We start from the raw sequence: 19,238 nt of genomic DNA, 5'->3' as shown, positions 1-19,238 counted from the left end.
CAGGAACATACCTGTCAAAAGTAAGTAATAGTAATAAGAAGTTAGGTTTATTGAACTTGTTGCAGCAAAGAAATTCGCCAGAAGGACCTGTGAGGCTCCTCAAAAATGGGGTTACAGAAGGTCCTTGAGGGGTTAGGGCTGGTGTTTGTAAAAGATGGTATTGGCAGCGATGGGCCAGAATTTGTAAACTAGGAGACTCATTGGGGGAGTCAGTGGTCTTACCTGGAACACATGAGTCCAAGTGAAGTTACTGGGAGATCAGCTTGTCTTATCTGGGAGCAAGTGGTCTGAATGAGCTAAATTAAAAGGTTTGAGTTTAGATTGTTTGTGTTGGGTGGCACAGTTTAGTACCGTTTTTCATGGTGAGATCCACATTGCTGGTTGTGGTTTGTTTCAGTTCTCTACCGAGGCTCTAGCCTAGCTGCCACCCAGTTATCAACAGGGAGATGGGATCAATGTAATTGGTTAGAACAGGTTTCTCAACCTCAGCACCACTGATATTCTGGGCCAGATAATTCTTTGCTGGGGATGGCAGGAAGAAGCTCTCCTGTGCATTGCACGATATTTAGCTGCATCCCTGGCCTCCACTCACTAGATGCCAATAGTATCCCACCTAGTCATGATAAGCAGTAATCTCTCCGGACACTGCCAAGTGTCCCCTGGGAGACCAAGATAGCCCCTGATTGCGAACCACTGGGTTAGGCCAACCAAAAGCGACCCCCACACACCCTGAGAGTGGGGATGAGGCCCATTTGCATTGAAACTCTGGCCCATGTGGAAGGCATTTATCTCAACAAATCAGGGCTCTGCCAGCAGGGAAGGAGAGGCAGTGATGCTGAGCAAGGAGCCAGTACTGTGCCTCACAGCTTAGACTGGAAATACTCCCTATTTCCAGGCCACTGCTTTTTCCCAATCCCATTCTGTTTCCATTTCTTTTGTAGATATCTCCTGAAAGCCTTTCAGGTGCTTAGCCAAGTGCTGTGACAAAACAAAGGTGAAATAAGGTGAGCCAACTTGCAGACATGTTATGATCTCAGAGGGGAGATAAGCATGATAACCGATCTAAAACAGTGCCACAGAGGAACCACACAGTGCGTTGGGGGCCACAGGGAACAAGTCCCATCAGGTAGCAGTGCCCAAAGAAGGTTTCATGGAAGAAGTAGAATTATGATGGCAGGTTGAAGGGATGGAAGAGGACACAAAACAGGCTTAAGAGGGAAGCGTGGGGTGGCCATGGATTGGTCAACAAGGGGATAACAATCAGGGTAGACTGCAAGGTTATGAGTTATCAAAGAAGAATCATCTAAAAGATGCTCTAAAGGGGTGAAGAAGAGCAGCAATAGACAGAGCGCTTCTCCCTGCCCCAAATCCAGGAAAGCAGGAGTGACCTGCTCCAAACAGAAGTTCAAGCTAAGTTGTTGTGTTGTGATAGGAAGTTCTGGTGTCAGCTCAGGTGGGAGAGTGGAGAGTGTAAAGTTAGAGAATGGAGACTAACTTGTTCAGAGTAGAAAAAGTATCCTAGAGATCATCCAGTTGCCAGACACAGACATTCACAAAAGCCCACTTAAGATGAGGGAGGGATTTATTGGAAGGTTATGGAGATAGCTCATGGAACTCTAACACAGAAAGTGCAGCCTGGCCTCACAGGGACTGGTACGAGGACCTGGAGAAACAGGAGCAGTACTCCTCTCAACCTCCCTCATACCTCACTGTGTTTTGCCTCTTCATCCCTGGTGATTCAGTGGCAAGCCTTGTTATGGGACTGTCCGTCTTCCTCTTTGCTGCCCTCTATTAGAGCTGGATACAGTGATACAGGCTAGAATCTGGCCTTGAGTTAAAAGCAGCAATCTAGGGTTTCTTTTGGCCTCTAGGAAAAGTTCCTGCTTTTCCAATAAAAAGGAGAGATAGTGTCCTGCCCTTACTTACCCTCCTCTGACTCCCAGAGTTATGCTTAGAATGGCAGTAGCATCTTGTGATGGTGGAAAATCACCCTGAGGTCTAAAAGACAACACACCAAGAAGAGAAAACCTAGGCTAACTCCTGCCAGCAACCATGTACCCCTGGGCTTCTGGGTTACATGAGGAAAGCCACCCCTTGTGCATCCAAGGCCTGGTCAGGTGAGCGGTTTGTGCTTGCATCTAAACGTGTCCTGATATGCCAGGGTTCTCTGGTTGAACATGCCCGTGGCAGGAAATTATTGCCTCAAGCCCAGCTCTCCGTGACCTCCTATTTCATGTATTCCACCAGCTAACTACAGTCTCTTTGTCCACAGTCCAGATTCCTGGACTGAGACTCTGATGCTCCCAACTTTGGTGAGGTGCCCAAGTCTGATTGCCGTGTTAGAGGACAGGGTCCCATGTTCCACTGAGCATTCAGGGTGGGGAGGACTGAGAGACGAGACTAGGTGGCATAGGCATGAGCAGGGCAGGGCTGGCACACTGAATGATGTCTGCCCCAGTGAGAAGCAGGCAAGGGGAGAGGTGAGGATTAGAAATAAGCTGACTGGACAAAACTGCCTTAATTACCCTAATGAGGAGGATTCATAAGGTCAACCCTGACTTGGTAGGAAAAGGTGCTCATAGGAAAGACATTCACCAGTTGGCATCTGCATAGACCTAGACATTCATTATTGTTACCTCTGTTGAGAAGTGAGCTCATCTGCTCCATCGGTTCCTTGGGTAACTCGTGAATCACATTTCATTACATCCAGAAACCATTTCTTGAAAGCAACTAGTTATTTCCCTTTGGACGATTTCTGCTCTGCCTTTTTGAGCAAACGTATGCATATGTAAGTGTTTCCTTGGCTCAAGAATAAAGAGATGTGTGATTGGCTGAGGTGACATCTTCCTTGGGAAAGAATCAGCCCAAAATGAGGCTGTGCATCCAGAAGGCTGCTCAGCAGAAGTCTGGTCTACAGGAGCAAGGAGACTAGACAGTTACCCAGTTGGTGGCTCTTACCAAGAAAATCCCACCCTGTCTGCAAAAGAAGTTGGCAGGCCATCTATTCCAACAGACTGTAAACTCCTTGGTACTTACCAGTCTGTTGATGATGTCCTAGGTCAGCCAGCCCCAGCCTTCTTCCCCTTTGCTCTTTCTAGGTTTATTTAGACTTGGATTTTGGCCCTCTGGTTTCTCACCTCCTTGGCCATGGTTGGTACCTTTTGGTGCAGGCACCAGGGGCACTAACAAGCTCCTTCTCTGCTATTTGGAATAAAGACTGGTGCAGGCAGGAATTTCAGCTTCACATTTAGCAAAGGCCACTGTGAGGGAACTCCCTGGGGGTGCGCTTGGAGGGTCACAGCTTGCCTCTGGCATGGCTGATTAGGAATAAATTTGGGGGCATCCCCCCATCTCCCCATATCCTTAAGATAGGGAGAAGAAGAATCTGAGCAACTGAACAAGAGTGTAGAAACAGAGGCTTCTTTTTTTCTTACCCCTCTTTTCGTTCCAGAGAGCAAGGCAAGTGAGAACAAAAATGATACTCCGATACTTATAAACCAGGGCAGCAGGCAGGAGGGCTTTTTTGGAGACAGAAGCTCAGGGAGGTGAGCCTAGTGCAGGGAGCCACTTTTTCCTGAGTGCATCTGCAGGCTCCAGAGGAGAAAGTTAAGAGGCTGTGCAACATCTCAGACAGCTCGTTCTGAGTTGGGTCGGGGACACGCTGGTTAAGACACCCCCTGAAGCCCAGGAGACGGAGCAGCGGCTGTCGGTGCCGGCTGTCCCAGCGCCGCACCTGCTTGCATTGGTTTCCCTCCCTCCCTGTTTCACACCCCCATTCCTCACGCCTGTCCTGAGGGTCCCATTCCTAACTAAGCAAATCACCTACATGCAGGCCCTCATCTCAGGGTCTGCTTCCAGGACACTGGAGACTAAAGCAGTAAGAGATCTAGAAAATAGAAGGTGAGAAGTTCCTCAAAAAAGGAGACCAAATAGGCAAACACTATATTTGAGGAGATAATGATTGAGATACTTCCAAAACTGATTAAGATGGATATTGAGCTACAGATCCAAGAAGTGCCTCAGAGCCCATGCAGGATGAATAAAAACAAGTCAACAGATAATACTACAAAAACCAAAGACAGTTGGTATTCACAGACCTAGAAATTATGTATTTATTTGGTTTAATCCTGTTATGCAGCAAAATTCCCAAACTGATGAAGGGAAAACTCGCATAGCCCCAATTAGAGCTTCACTGAAAGTCAAATTGGCATTACCACCCCTTCCAAAAGCGCTGTCTCCAGGAAAGCTTCTTCTTGGCCTGGATTTAGGCTTCTTACCCCTATCCAAGATAACAGTTCATAGAGCTACCCAGATGTCAACAGTAAAGCACCTTAAAGAAATAATAATAAAATAATAAAAATAAAATGTGGTTGATATTCTTCAAAGCTCTTGCAGGAAGGGGCCACACCTTTGGTCTGAGCTTGGGGGTCAAGCGTAGAGCCAGACAAGCTCCATCCACATCCCAGCTCTGCCTCTCCCCACCTCTTCTGTGAAGCTGGGATAACGGTGTCTGCCTCAGAAGGCCACACGAGGAGGAGATGGGGGGATGGAATCCAGAACCTTATCGGGGCCTCCTTGCACACAGTGCCCAGCAGTGTAATGTGACCATTACTGCTGTTCCCGATGTTGGGTATCCTGAGGGTGGTCGGTGCAGTGGGTGCAAGTCAGCTCTGCAACAACCAAGAGCTCATGTTAATTCCATGGCCAAATCCCCTCTTTCCAGTCAGGCTGGGGAAACTGGGTGAGAATTCACACTCCCTTTTCTTTACCATGAACTCATTGCGGTGGGTAAAACAGGGGTCCAGGCTTTGTAGGAGCCGCCCAGACTGGGGCCTCTCACACCCAACTCCCGTGGCACCAGTTCAGTGTATTCTCTAAAATCAGCTTCTCCGTTCAGCGAAGGACACAGAAACCGATGTTCTCTCACGTCTAGAGAAAGGATAACCCTGGGTCAGGGAATGTCTCTCTCAGGCAAGCCTCTGCTGCTCACGGATGCAGTCTGTGACCCTGACATCGTTTTTGCTTCCTCATTCTAATGGGTGTTCCAGACCAGCGCCCACCACCAGAACTGTGTGTGATGGTGGGAATGTTGTTGTCCATGCTGTCCAATCTGGTAGCTACTGGCCATGTGGCTACTGAGCATGTGAACTGTGGCTACTGCCACTGTGGAATGGAATATTTTATTTTATTCCATTCCATTCTATTCTATATTGTTTTTTACTTACACCTAAAGAGTTACGTAGAACTAGTGTATTGGATAGCACAGCAATCTAGACACAGGTTTACCAAGCAACAGTCTGAGATGGGTGAGCTCTTAGTCTAGATTTCCTCCCTGTAATGGGTTTCCTCCCCAATGGACTATTAGGTGTTCTCTTTTGAATGAATAGGCCCCTTCCAGTTTTGTCCTTAGGATTATATTCAGCAACAACAGCATTATTTGATCAAAAACATCACCACAGGGAGAAGAGGATGAACAAAATAAAGCTTTATTTGAACTGCCCTGGTCACTATCCAAGTTTATATCCAAGCCACTTCATAAAAAGTGCCGTAACTACAAGCTGCCAGGTCCACCACACATGCCACATGTCTCTGTTGCTAAGCATGGCTTGTTGCTTAGCAACAGAGAACAGACCATCACTCAGTGTATCTGTGGGCTACAGCTAATGGCCACCCCGTTGGTGTCACAGGCATACTCACCTAATCAGAGAGAAGCAAGCATAGTTATGACCTACAGTAGGTGTTCAGTACCCCAGACACCACTTGAACACCTCCACGGCTGCAAGGCACCATATAACATGGAGTACAGATAAGGACGAATTTTCCCTGTTCCCAAGGACCCAGCTCAGCAGCTGCCTTCACCTGTACTCCATGCCATTGGCCCCTGAATGCTTAGCTAATAAATAAACACTTTGCAACCTAATGATTTATGTCATCTTGCTAGTGTTCAGATGACTTAAGGCATACTTAAAAGAGAGAGAGAGAGAGAGTTGATTCAGAGTTCCAAGTCTCATCCTTGGACCTCTGTGGTTCTTCCCAGACCAACCACAGAATGAAGGGCAAGCAGTTTTCAAGGACCCATTTCTAGCCAAATTAGGGCCCTAACGAGGAGTCACCTGAGTTTCCATGGGCTTCCCTCCCTGAACATCCCCACATATTTGGAGCATGTTGACCTCCTACCAAGAGGCATCCAAGGTGGAGAGGGAAGTCTTTCCATATCACAGCTTGGAGAAAAAGAGTACATGAGTGGTTCTAGAACTAAAATCAGAGCACATTCGTACCACCACTTCTTAAGAGTTAGGTTTTATTATACATAAACCAAGGGAAATAGAAATATATATCAAAAAAGGATGCTACGAGCTTGAAAGTTCTCAAGATAGCTGTATTTAGACAAAGGTACAAACATTTCCAATACAGATTCCCCAATATGCCAAACATTAAAAATGCACCCTCTGACCATCTCCACATTTCCCCATGAGCAGAGGCACAAAAGATTTTCATAACTCTAAATGTTACAAAGAGCGTGTACATGTAAATCCACATACTACATGTATGTATTTGTACATTCTTCCAAAATATAAAAGTATAAAAATAAAATATCTGCCTTTGTATCTAGAAACATCTGGGAAAACACATGATTGCTTCTACTTCTCAGTCATCTGAGCAGGCACACGTTACCAGGCTTTTCACCTTCCTGTGCTGTCAGGAGGTAACACAGAAATGGAGATGACAGTGACTTTTCATTCCAGGAAACCAAATTCAGGACAAGGGGAAGCAAATGCTAAGCATGTCTGATAGTACCTCTTCATGGGTTCTCAGCAGCAAGAAGGCAGGGTTTAGCACAGACTTCACACTGGGGCAGTATGGGTTATGCTCTGGGAGAGGACTGCTTCTGAGACAGCAGGAAATGACCACATCTGAGTGCTACATTCTGGAAGGATGGTTAGGGGTGTGGGCACTGGGTCTTGACCAGAGCCCATCACTGAGAGGCAGCTTGCTTGTCTTTGTACTTCTGGTAGGCACTCAGGATTTCCGTGATGACACTGGGGTCCTCCAGGGTGGTGGTGTCCCCCAGATCCTGAGCTCTGCCCATGATTATCTTCCTCAGGAGCCTCCGCATGACTTTTCCAGACCGAGTTTTTGGAAGACGCTTCACTACCTGGCAAGGAAGAGGTGCAGCATTCAAGTTTGTGTGGTACCCAGACTCCCAGCGGCATCCAATTTTGTTGGCATAAGAAGGGCTCTGCCCAGGGGATGAGAGCCTCGCTGGGGACTCAGGAATGAACACGACTGAGGTGCCAGGCCCACCCTAGAGAACATGGGGGCCTGTGGTCTCTGGTTTTATCTTCCCACAATCTAGACATAAACTGAAATCAACCCGAAGGATCAACCATACGTCAGGGGTTTTGCTGAAGTCCTTCTTCAGGCAGGGTCTGCTGGTACCCTGGTCTGCCTCACTGCTGATACCTCTGTCTCCCATTTGCTACATTTCTGAGGGCTCCCCAGTAGCAACAGAACCAAGCATATGCCATGGCAACTCATCTCCACCGACTGGCCTGGCCCAAGGTTGTTTTTTGCTGACATAAAAGGTAAGAGCTACTACTTTAGAGAAAAATGTTGTCTTGTTTAGTGTTTGAAAATTTAGCATTTAACTTTTCAAACAACCATGGTCCCCTTAATGTCAATAGCAGTATGTTAAGAGCTGTGTTTGGGGCTATTTAACAGTTACCCATCTTTTGAAAGGGTTGAGTTCACCTAGGGGAGTTCGGGTTTCCCTGAAACTCTGGTCCAGGCCAAGAGCTTGACTTTGTATAAGACCAGGTGAGTCTGGGGCCATGCCTCCCTCAGAGGACCTCCTCTGAACCAAGGAAGGCTGTGGGGAAAATGTTAACAAAGAAAGGAGTGGAAACCTAATGGGGCTGGAAAGGTGGCCCCATTATTCCCCAGACCTGACTCCAACACAGACTCCCTCAGATAGGGGTCTGGCAGTGTCTCCCACACTCACATCAGGAGATGTGTTCAGAAACCACATAGGGGCTAGGGAAAGCTGGTACTTTCTACATGTTTCTCTATTTAAACTCTCTAATTTTTAGAAGAAGGTAGAGACTTAAGACAAAATGAGAGGATGGAAGAATTTATCCCAAATGAAAGAACAAGATAAAGCCACAGCCAGAGGTCTAAGTGAGACAGATATAAGTAACATGCATGATGGAGAATTTAAAGTGACAATCATAAGGATACTCACTGGACTTGAAAGAAGAACAGAAGACTTCAATGAGAACCTTACCACAGAGATAAAAGAGTTAAAAAAGAATCAATGAGAGATGAAGAATGCAATACATGAAATTGGAAACAGGCCTGATACAATTAGCAGCAGACTGGAAGAAGCAAAGGAACAAATTAGCGACCTAGAAGATAAAATAATGGAAAATAATGAAGCTGAACAAAAGAGAAAGAATTAGGAAACATGAGAATAGACTTCAAGAACTCAGTGACTCCAACAAATGTAAAAACATTTGCATTATAGGAGTCCCAGAAGAAGAGAGACGAAAGGAGGCAGAAAATTTGTTTGAAGAAATAATAGCTGAAAACTTCCCTAATCTGGGGAAGGAAACAGACATCCAGATCTAGGGGGAACAGAGAACCCCCATCAAAATCAACAAAAGCAGGCCAACACTAACATGTGGTAGTTAAACTTGCAAAATATAGTGATAGAGAAAAAAATCTTAAAAGCATCAAGAAAAAAGTCCTTAACTTACAAGGGAAGACCCCAAAGGCTAGCTGGAGATTTCTCCATAGAAACTTGGCATGCCAAAAGGGAGTAGCATGATATATATTCAAAGTGCTAAATGGGAACAATCTGTAGCCAAGAATACTCTATCCAGCAAGGCTGTCATTCAGAACAGAATAAGAGATAAAGAGTTTCCCAGACAAACAAAAACTAAAGGAGTTTGTGACCACTAACCCAGCCCTGCAGGAAATATTAAAAGGGACTCTTTTTTTAATTCTTTATTTAAATTCAATTTAGTTAATATATACTGTATTATTAGTTACACCAGGGTAGAATTTAGTGATTCATCAGTTTCATATAACACCCAGTGCTCATTACATCTCATGCCCTTCTTAATGCCCATCACCCAGTTACCCCATCCCCCACCCACCTCCCCTCCAACAACCCTCAGTTTGTTTCCTAGAGTTCAGTGTTTCTTACAGTTTGCCTCCCTATCCTCATCTTATATTTTTTCCTTCCCTTCCCCTAAGTTCATCTGTTTTGTTTCTTAAATTGAACATATGAGTGAAATCATGTGGTATTTGTCTTTATCCGACTGACTTATTTTGCATAACATAATACCCTCCAGTTCCATCCACATCAGTGCAAATGGTAAGATTTCATTCTTTTTGATGACTGAGTAATATTGCATTGTGTATAGATACCATTTCTTTATCCATTCATCTATAGATGGACACCTGGGCTCTTTCCATAATTTGGCTCTTGTGGACATTGCTGCTATAAACATCGGGGTGCACATGCCCCTTCAAATCAGTTTGTATCCTTTAGATAAATACATAGTAGTGCAATTGCTGGGTCATAGGGTAGTTCTATTTTTAACTTTAAAAGAGACTCTTTAAGTTCAAAGAAGAGACCAAATGTGACAAAGACAAAAAAGGATCAGAGAAAATCTCCAGACACAATGACAAAACAGGTCATGATCTCAGGCAGGGTCTTGGGATCAAGCCCAGCTTTGGGCTCCCCACTCAGTGGGGAGTCTGCTTCTCCCTCTCCCTCTGCCCCTCCCCCAACCCGTGCGTGTTCTCTCTCTCTCTCAAATAAATAAATAAAATCTTTAAAAAACAATAATAATTACTCTGAATTTAAACAGACTAAAAACTCCAATCAAAAGGCATATGGTGTCAGAATGGATAAAAAAACAAGACCCATCTATATGCTGCCAAAAAGAGACTCATTTGAGACCTAAAGACACCTGCAAATTGAAAGTGAGCAGTTGGAGAAACATTGTCATGCGAATGGATGTCAAAAGAAAGCTGGAGTAGCAATATTTATTTTGGACAAAATATATTTTAAAACAAAGACTGTAACAAGAGACAAAGAAGGACACTATATATAAAGGGAATAATCCAACAAGAAGATATAACAATCATAAATATTTATGCCAACAACATGGGAACACCCAAATATATATTAAAAAAATAACAAACATAAAGGACCTAATTGATAATAATACAATAATAATAGGTGACTTTAACATCCCACTTACACCAATAGACAGATCATCTAAACAGAAAATCAATAAGGAAACAATGGCTTTGAATGACACACTGGACCAGAGGGACTTAACAGATATATTCAGAACATTCCATCCAAAAATAAGATAATATCATGAAAAACTATATGCCAACAAACTGGACAACCTAGAAGAAATGGATAAATTCCTAGATACATATAAATTACCAAAATTGAAACAGGAAAAAATAGAAAACTTGAACAGACCAATAACCAGCAAAGAAATTGAGTCTGTAATCAAAAATCTCCCAACAAACAACAGTCCAGGCCCAGATGGCTTCACAGGCAAATTCTACCAAACACCTATTCTTCTCAAATCATTCCATAAAATAGAAAAGGAAGGAAAACTTCCAAATTAATTCTATGAAGCGAGCACTACCCTGATACCAAACCCAGAGAAAGACTCCACTAACCTTATTGTCCTACATCTTAGCCAGGCTGCAAGGGTGACCACTGTCCTCTGAGCTTCACCATGCCGCCCAAGGACAACAAGAAGAAAGATGCTGGAAAGTCAGCCAAAAATGATAAAGACCCAGTGAACAAATCCAGGAGTAAGGCCAGAAAGAAGGGGTCCAAAGGCAAAGTTTGGGACAAGCTCAATAACCTGGTCTTGTTTGACAAAGTGACATATGACAAACTCTGTAAGGAAGTTCCCAACTATAAGCTTATGACTCCAGGTGTTGTCTCTGGGAGACTGAAGATTCGAGGTTCCCTGGCCAGGGCAGTCCTTCAGGAGCTCCTTAGTAAAGGACTCATTAAAAACTGGTTTCAAAGCACAGAGCTCAAGTAATTTACACGAGAAACACCAAGGGTGGAGATGCCCCTGCTGCTGGTAAAGACGCATTAACAGATCCCCCCAACTGTACATTTGGGAAAATAAAACTTTATTAAATCCAAAAAGAAAAAAAGACTCCACTAAGAAAGAGAACTAAAGGCCAATATCCCTGATGAACACAGATGCAAAAATCCTCAATAAAATACTAGCAAATAATACATTTAAAAAATCATTCACCACAATCAAGTGGGATTTATTCCTGGGTTGCAAGGGTGGTACAATATTTGCAAATTAATGTGATTCACCATATTAACAAAGAAAGGATAAAAGCCATATGATTTCAATAGGTGCAGAAAAAGCATCTGACAAAGTACAGGACATTCATGATAAAAAAAACCCTCAACAAAGTAGGTTTAAAGGGAACACACCTCAACATTATAAAGACCACAAACAAAAAACTCACAGCTAACATCATCCTCAATGGGAAAAACCTGAGAGCTTTTCTTCTACAGTCAAGAACAAGACAGGGATGTCCATTCTCACCAGTGTTATTTAAGATAGTACCAGAAGTCCTAAGCATAGCAGTCAAACAAAAAGAAGTAAAAGGCATCCAAATCAGCAAGGAAGAAGTAAAATTTTCACTATTTGCAGATGACATGATATTCTGTGTAAAAAAACAAAGATTCCAACAAAAAACTGCTAGAACTAATACACAAATTCAGTAAAGTCACAGGATACAAAATCAACATACAGAAATCTGTTGCATTTCTAGACACCATAATGAAACAGCAGAAAGAGAAATTAAGGAATCAATCCCATTTACAATTGCACCAAAAACAGTAAGATACCTAGGACTAAACCTAACCAAAGAGGTAAAAGATCTGTACTGTGAAAACTATAAAACACTGATGAAAGAAACTGAAGATGAGAAATGGAAAGACATTCCATGCTCATGGATTGGAAGAACAAATATTGTTAAAATGTCTATACTACCCAAGCACTACACATTTAATGCAATTCCTATCAAATACCAACAGCATTTTTCACAGGAACTAGAACAAACAATTCTAAAATTTGTATGGAAACACAAAAGACCCCCAAATATCCAAAGAAACCTTGAAAAAGAAAAGCAAAGCTGGAAGCATCACAATTCCAGGCTTCAAGTTATATTACAAAGCTGTAGTGATCAAAACAGCATGGTACTGGCACAAAAGTAAACACATAGATGATTGGAACAGAATTGAAAACCCAGAAATGACCCACAACTATATGGTCAATTAATCTTTGACAGAGCAATAAAGAATATCCAATGGGAAAAAGACCATCTCTGCAACAAATGGTAATGGGAAAACTGGACAGCCACATGCAAAAGAATGAAACTGGACCACTTTCTTACACTAGACACAAACATAAATTCAAAATGGATTAAAGACCTAAATGTGAGACCTGAGACCATAAAAATCCAAAAGGAGAACACAGAGAGTAACCTCTTTGACATCAGCCATAGAACTTCTTTCTAGATAGATCTCCTGAGGCAAGGGAAACAAAAGCAAAAATAAACTATTGGGTCTTCATCAAAATAAAAAGCTTCTGCACAGTGGAGGAAACAATCAACAAAACTAAAAGGCAACCTACAGAATGAGAGAAGATGTTTTGCAAATGACATATCTGATAAAGGGTTAGTATCCAAAATCTATAAAGAGCTTATCAAACTCAACACCCAAAAAACAATCCAATTAAAAACTGGGCAGAAGACATGAATAGACATTTTTGCAAAGAAGACAATACAGATGGCCAGCAGACACATGAAAGGATGCTCAACATCACTCATCATCAGGGAAATACAAATCAACACTACAATGAGGTATCACCTGATACCGGTCAGAATGGCTAAACTCAACAACACAGGAAACAACAGATGTTGGCAAGGATGTGGAGAAAGGGGAACCCTCTTACACTGTTGGTGGGAATGCAAGCTGGTGCAGCCACTCTAGAAAACTGTATGAAGGTTCCTCAAAAGTTAAAAATAGAACTACCCTCTGATCCAGCAGTCACACTACTAGGTATTTACCCAAAGAATCCAAAAAACACTAATTCAAAGGGGTACATGCACTCCGATGTTTATAGCAGCATTACCTACAATAGCCAAATTATGGAAGGAGCCCAAGTGTCCATTGACTGATGAATGAATAAAGATGTGGTGTGTATATAGATATATATGTGTATATGTGTGTGTATATGTGTGTGTGTGTGTATATACATACATAATCTCCAGTGGAGTATTATCCAACCATAAAAAAAGAATGAGGGCGCCTGGGTGGCTCAGTTGGTTAAGCGACTGCCTTCGGCTCAGGTCATGATCCTGGAGTCCCAGGATCGAGTCCCGCATCGGGCTCCCTGCTCAGCAGGGAGTCTGCTTCTCCCTCTGACCCTCTGACCCTCTTCCCTCTCGTGCTATCTCTCACTCTCTCTAATAAATAAAAAAATCTTAAAAAAAAAAAAGAATGAAATCTTACCACTGACAATAACATGGATGGAGCCAGAGAGTACAGTGCTAAGCAAAATAAGTCAGTCAGAGAAAGAAAAATACCATATGATTTCACTCATATGTGGAATTTAAGAAACAAAATATATGAGCAAAAGGGGAAAGAGAGAGAGATGCAAACCAAGAAACTCTTAATGATAGAGAACTAATGGTTGCTAGAGGGGAGGTGGGCAAGAGATGGGTTAAGTAGGTGATGGAGATTAAGGAGTGCCCTGGTTATGATGAGCACTAGGTGATGTATATAAGTGTTGAATCACTCCCTTGTACATCTGAAACTAATATTACACTGTATGTTAATTAACTGGAATTTAAATAAAAACTTTTAAAAAATAAGTAAAATCTCTAATTTTCGTCACCACCCAGCCCTGCTCCTATAACTGGCCTCCACATGCCAAAGTAAGAGAGCACCTAATCCTGCCCAGCATGATCCTCTGAGTTGTGAAAACGTTTGCTGTGAGGTCTTCTGGCCTCCCCCTCTCTCTGCGGATGCAGCAACTCACCTTCCCCACCTACACCCCAGGCAACCGAACAGCTAACATCCATGTTGCTGCCGACGGAAGGGATCACTGTTGCTCATTACTTGGGGGAAGTAGAGAAGAAGGCTTACAACAAGCAGCACTGTCACACCTGAGGGCCAGGTGCCACTCACCAGAATCTGATCGGGCACGGCATACTTGGCAATCTTGGTGGCCACTGCTGATTTGAGCTCCTTCACCACCGCATCTGTGTCACCTGTGTTGTCCTTCAACACGATGAAGGCAAATGCAGCTGAAAGGAGTCAAAGGTTTGGGGTGTGTTCAACCACAAACCATCTCCAAGGCAGAGCATTGTACACAGTTATCATATATCTTAAGGATCTTTAAATCATACATTGGTGACCTGTAGCAGCTGCTTCCTTTAGTTGCAGCCTTAAAGATGCATTTCCATTTCATCCAAAGTGGAAAGTGATTTTTTTTTTCTCAAAGTGGAAGCGATTCTAACAGCTCCTATGAACATCCTAGTGAAGCCAACATGTAGATGAGAGCTCCCTTTGGCTCTGCTGTTGACTGGATGGGGATGTCACCTTGGAGGCATGAATTAACCTCTCCTACCACCCCTGTACCTGTGAAGTAGCCCATAATGTGGGCTCGCAGGAGCCACAGGAGACTGTCCACTCTTGAGACGTAGTGATGGGAACATGACAGGTGGCACTAATCTTGTGGGTACGTGTCCAACACAGTGGGCACTAGCCACAGGAGCTATTTAAATGTAAATGAAATTAAGGTTATCATGTAGTTCCTGGGTGGCATGAGCCCCCTGTAGCTTGTGGCGACTGTCCTGGACAGCACAGATGAAGAGCAAGCTCCGGCTTGGCTGGAAGCCCTGTTGGGCAGTGCTGGCCAACCAATATTTTAGCATAAACACTAAGTTTTGTTTGTCAATATCCTACCATGTTCCAGAAAGGATTAGCAGTGGTTCCCACAGGTTTCTACATTTCTTTTCAATCCACCTGGGATAATCTTGCATGTGTGGGACACAGATCCAATTCCATTGTTTCTCCACAAGAGCCATCCCAGCAGCCCTGCAGACAGTCTAGCTTCCCTCATGGACCTGCAGTGTCCCCTTGCATACATGAAGTTCCTATATATGTTCAGCCTGTGTATACCCGCACCAATCCCACCCCATCTTAATTAATTCTCCCCATGGCACATGCCACCTAACCTACTATATGTAGTTTCGTTATTGCTTGTGTTTATTGCTTATTGTCTGTCTCTCCCCTCTACTCCCTGACCCTCCAGCATATAAGCTCTATGAAGCAGGGAGTTTTGTTCCTCGCCAAGTCTGGGTCCTAATCAGACCAGACCAGACCTGACCATGGGCTCCCCTCAGTCAGACCACGTGCAAATCTAGGGAGTGGGAATACACAGGTACCCAACAGCTTTTGCTGTTGCTCGTGTGTTACCATCATATAGATGCTCAACTGTGTTAGAAATCAGAAAAACAGGGGCACCTGGGTGGCTCAGTTGTTAAGTGTCTGCCTTTGGCTCAGGTCATGATCCCAGGGTCTGGGATTGAGCCCCGAATCGGGCTCCCTGCTCCACGGGAAGCCTGCTTCTCCCTCTCCCACTCCCCCTGCTTGTGTTCCCTCTCTCGCTGTCTCTCTTTCTGTCAAAAAATAAAAAATCTTTAAAAGAAATCAGAAAAACGTCTATCACCATACCCATGATATGCACATTCCCCCCAGCTGCCTGACAGGCACTAAAAGGCCTACTGATCCCAGAGTTACTTGGGCTGCAGCTTCTGCTACAGGGACACAAGCTGACCCAAGGCCTCTGAATGTCACACGAGAGGACCTGACCCATCTCCGTCCCCTTTCTATCCCTGACTGCTCTCATGCATTTTCCAGTCTCCTTCTAAGGAAGGGGCAGCAGCCTCATGGACACATGCTTCTTACGGCAACTGAAAATGCTTTTTCAAGTATCTAAATAGGACGCCTCGGTGGCTCAGTTGGTTAAGCGTCTGTCACCACCTAATGTCTGCCTTCAGCTCAGGTCATGATGCCGGGGTCCTGGGATCGAGCCCCCGCATCAGCTCCCTGGTCTGCGGGAAGCCTGCTCCTCCCCCTGCTTGTGCTCTCTCGCTCTGTATCTCTGACAAACAAATAAAATCTTTAAAAAAGTGTTTAAATAAATGTTAAATTTTACAATGGGTTGATTTAGATAAGGTGTTTGAGTAAATAATGGAACTGTGGCACACAAATGTGACAGGAAGGCAGATGACACTGGGGCACGCAGAGACAGAGGATGGCCCTGACAGCAAGAGGCCAAGTGCCCTTCCCAGGCTGCTTGGTCAGGCGGTGGATGGCCTGCCCAGCAGTGCAGCACAGAGTCAGCGAGTGTGCAGGTCACACCAGGCCAAGTGAGTGTGGCCACGGTGCACTGGGCACTACAATACTCAGGTGACCTTGTTCCTTCCCAGACCCACCCACTTAGAAACTGGTGGACTTTGGAACAATGGGTGTCTTCAAATAAAGACGATTCTGATTATCATTCAGCATCTGCAGTGAGAACCACAGGTCAAATTCCTCCAAAAAGAATGCCAGAGCTGCACAAGGGCCCGCGCCAGGACCTGTGGACCAGCCCCTGTGGCAGGTGCGTGGGGCACTGTGACCGAGCACGTGCAAGGAGACACTGTGAGCAGGACAGGGCATTTCGTGGGCACCCTCCATAACCAAGCTGCCACATGCATGTGGACAGAGGAGGAAACTCCCAAGCTCAGCAGGGGCCAAACAGGTCCTCGCTGCTTGTGGATGTGTGTCCTTAAAGGATGGCAGAGCTAGGACATTTCAAAAATCTGACCCTTGTCTAATATACATGCTATCGAGTCTCCTCACCCAAAACCTCCACATAGGACAGAAGAAAGCAACAGCCTGACCCATACAAAACCCCTACCACCCATGCCCGGAGTCAAATTCCTTTTACAGAGTGCCACAATGTGCATGAGACCAGGAATGAGAAGCACCTTTTGTGGGTGCTCACCTTCTCCTTTGATGTCATGAGGATAGCCAATGACAGCGGTCTCTGGCACGGCGGGGTGGCTAGCCTGTGCAGAACACAAGACAAAACATGCAGATGAACCGCCTGAGTCAGCACACAAGTAAATCCAAGGCCTTGTGGAGGTACCCAAGCAAAGGAGGCCCGACCATGCTCACCATCGCGTCCTCGATCTCTGCGGTCCCCAGCCTGTGACCGCTGATGTTGATGACGTCATCCATCCGCCCTGTGATCTGGTAGTAGCCGCCTTCCGTCCGGTATGCCCCATCACCGGTGAAGTAGTGGCCTGCACCACAGCGGGGGAATTCAGCACCAATACCTCTGCACCAGGACCTGGTGGGGCTCCCATCCCTCCAGGAGGGACACAGCAAGACACACAGCCTGACCTCACTCTACGGAAGAAATCTCTGAAGCCCCAGCTCTGATGACTTCCTGCCTACCCGCCTTCCTGCCAACCCCTTGCAGAGACACTTCTCTAGATGGTGCCATCTGGCTGTGTGCTAGAGAAAGGGCAGTGGTTCCGAAACAGCAGAGTTCTGACCACGTCATGACTGCAAACGTCTGCGGAGTAGATGGTATACAAAGAGCACATCCAAGCATCCCCAAAAGTGAGGCTCATTCACAAGCTTGAGATAAAGATGACAGGTTCCAGTAGGCACACTGTGTATATTATCTTCCAACCCAATGACATAAAGCAAACCGGGGAAAAAAAAAGTAAGCCAGAAGAAAACTCACAGCCAGCCATCATGCCAGTTTTCCAGAGTGGTTTCTTCACTCTTCCTTCCTAGTAGCCTAAGGCGTGCACACCAAGGGCCAGGTGCTTCAGTCTCTGCTTGCAGCCCCACTTAAACCCCAGGGACTCTTCCCATTCCAGAGCCCAGGAAGGTCAGGAAGGTGAGGGGGAGGGGATAGGACTCCAACTCCAAAGTGTACACACTACACTCAGTCATCATTACCTTTAAAACGTTTCCTGAGCCTATGCTTCCCAAAGTGTATAAAAATGCATGACACAATCCACTTTAGCCAGCTCACCTGGGTAAGGCTTGAAGTAGGCCTCCATGAATCTCTGGTGGTCTCCGTAGATGGTCCTGGCCATGCCCGGCCAGGCCTGGGACAGGCACAGAGCCCCGGAGACGTTATTGCCCTCCATGACTTTTCCCTATGGACCCAGAGACACACGTGTGAGAGAACGCACAGATTCTGCTTTAGAAGCAAAGAACTAATGTTCTTTTGAGAAATGACAGAGGGGGGTGCCAGAGAAATACGTGAAAACAGAAATGTGAAAAATGACAAGCGTGCCCCAAAAGGAACTGCCTTTCTCCTCTGCAAGGAACCAGCCTAAGAGGGCTTCCTGGAGGACCCTGCGCTTACTCCACACATGGATTTCAACTGTGTGTCCTCGAGGAGACGCTGCAGTGAATGCTCACCCCTCTGCCACCTACTAGAGCCAGGCCCATGTGATGTGAGACAGGGGCAGAGGAGGCCAGGAAGGCAGACAGGAGCTCCACAGGGCATGCGTGCAGGAAGGGGATGCCTCCACAAGGCCCTTACCTTCTCGTCCATGAGCACCGGGACAATGCCAAAAAAGGGCCGCATTGCCATGCCAGGGAGGATCTCTGCCCCTTCTTCCGAGGGCCGTGGCGCGATGCAGATGCCACCCGTTTCTACAGGGAGAATAAGGAAGAAACGGAGGCTGGGCCCAGGGGCTACTGAGATGTTTATCTAGACATGCCATCAAAGGGTCTGTGATGGACACATAAGTGCTCTCCCAGGGTGGGAGATGGGTGTTTGTCCCTGCTTGGCCCCCAGTGACACAAAGATATCTTTCTGAGGCAAGACCAGACTCGGGTTCTGGTCCTCTCATCTGCAGAAACAAGATGTGGGCCCAAGACAGAGGGGTCAGTCCCAGGAGCTGGGGCACTCCACAGGGACAGGGGCTGCCTCCCCTCATCCTTGGCTCTGTGGAAAAGGACAGAGCCCACTCACTTACACAGGAAGACAGAGGAAATGAATTGCTTCTGGGCCAGTGCTCCTCCCCCCGCACACACAAACCCCAAACAATGAAAAGCAATGCCCGCAATTCTG

General features: G+C 45.4%; 1 protein-coding gene and 1 pseudogene across 1 annotated transcript in view; one reads left to right on the top strand and one right to left on the bottom strand.

Annotated features, from left to right (window-relative positions):
* Positions 1-6,358: 6,358 nt before the first annotated feature.
* Positions 6,359-19,238, bottom strand: part of ACSS1 (acyl-CoA synthetase short chain family member 1) — a 66,368-nt gene continuing 53,488 nt past the window's right edge. Inside the window, exons 9-14 of the mRNA XM_028123728.2 lie at positions 18,705-18,817; positions 18,186-18,312; positions 17,312-17,439; positions 17,139-17,202; positions 14,270-14,388; positions 6,359-7,156 (exon numbers count right to left, since the gene is read on the bottom strand). Coding sequence (XP_027979529.1) covers positions 6,977-7,156; positions 14,270-14,388; positions 17,139-17,202; positions 17,312-17,439; positions 18,186-18,312; positions 18,705-18,817 — 731 coding nt within the window. The 3' untranslated portion in view covers positions 6,359-6,976. The remainder of the gene's footprint in view (positions 7,157-14,269; positions 14,389-17,138; positions 17,203-17,311; positions 17,440-18,185; positions 18,313-18,704; positions 18,818-19,238) is intronic.
* LOC114224503 (small ribosomal subunit protein eS25 pseudogene) lies at positions 10,773-11,191 on the top strand (annotated as a pseudogene).

The sequence above is a fragment of the Eumetopias jubatus genome, unplaced genomic scaffold, assembly GCF_037043125.1.
Source record: "Eumetopias jubatus isolate StellerSeaLion01/CBP00866 unplaced genomic scaffold, mEumJub1_p1.0 scaffold_9, whole genome shotgun sequence".
NCBI lineage: Eukaryota > Metazoa > Chordata > Mammalia > Carnivora > Otariidae > Eumetopias > Eumetopias jubatus.
Note: the sequence above shows the minus strand (reverse complement) of the source record. Positions and strands in the feature narration are given on the sequence as shown.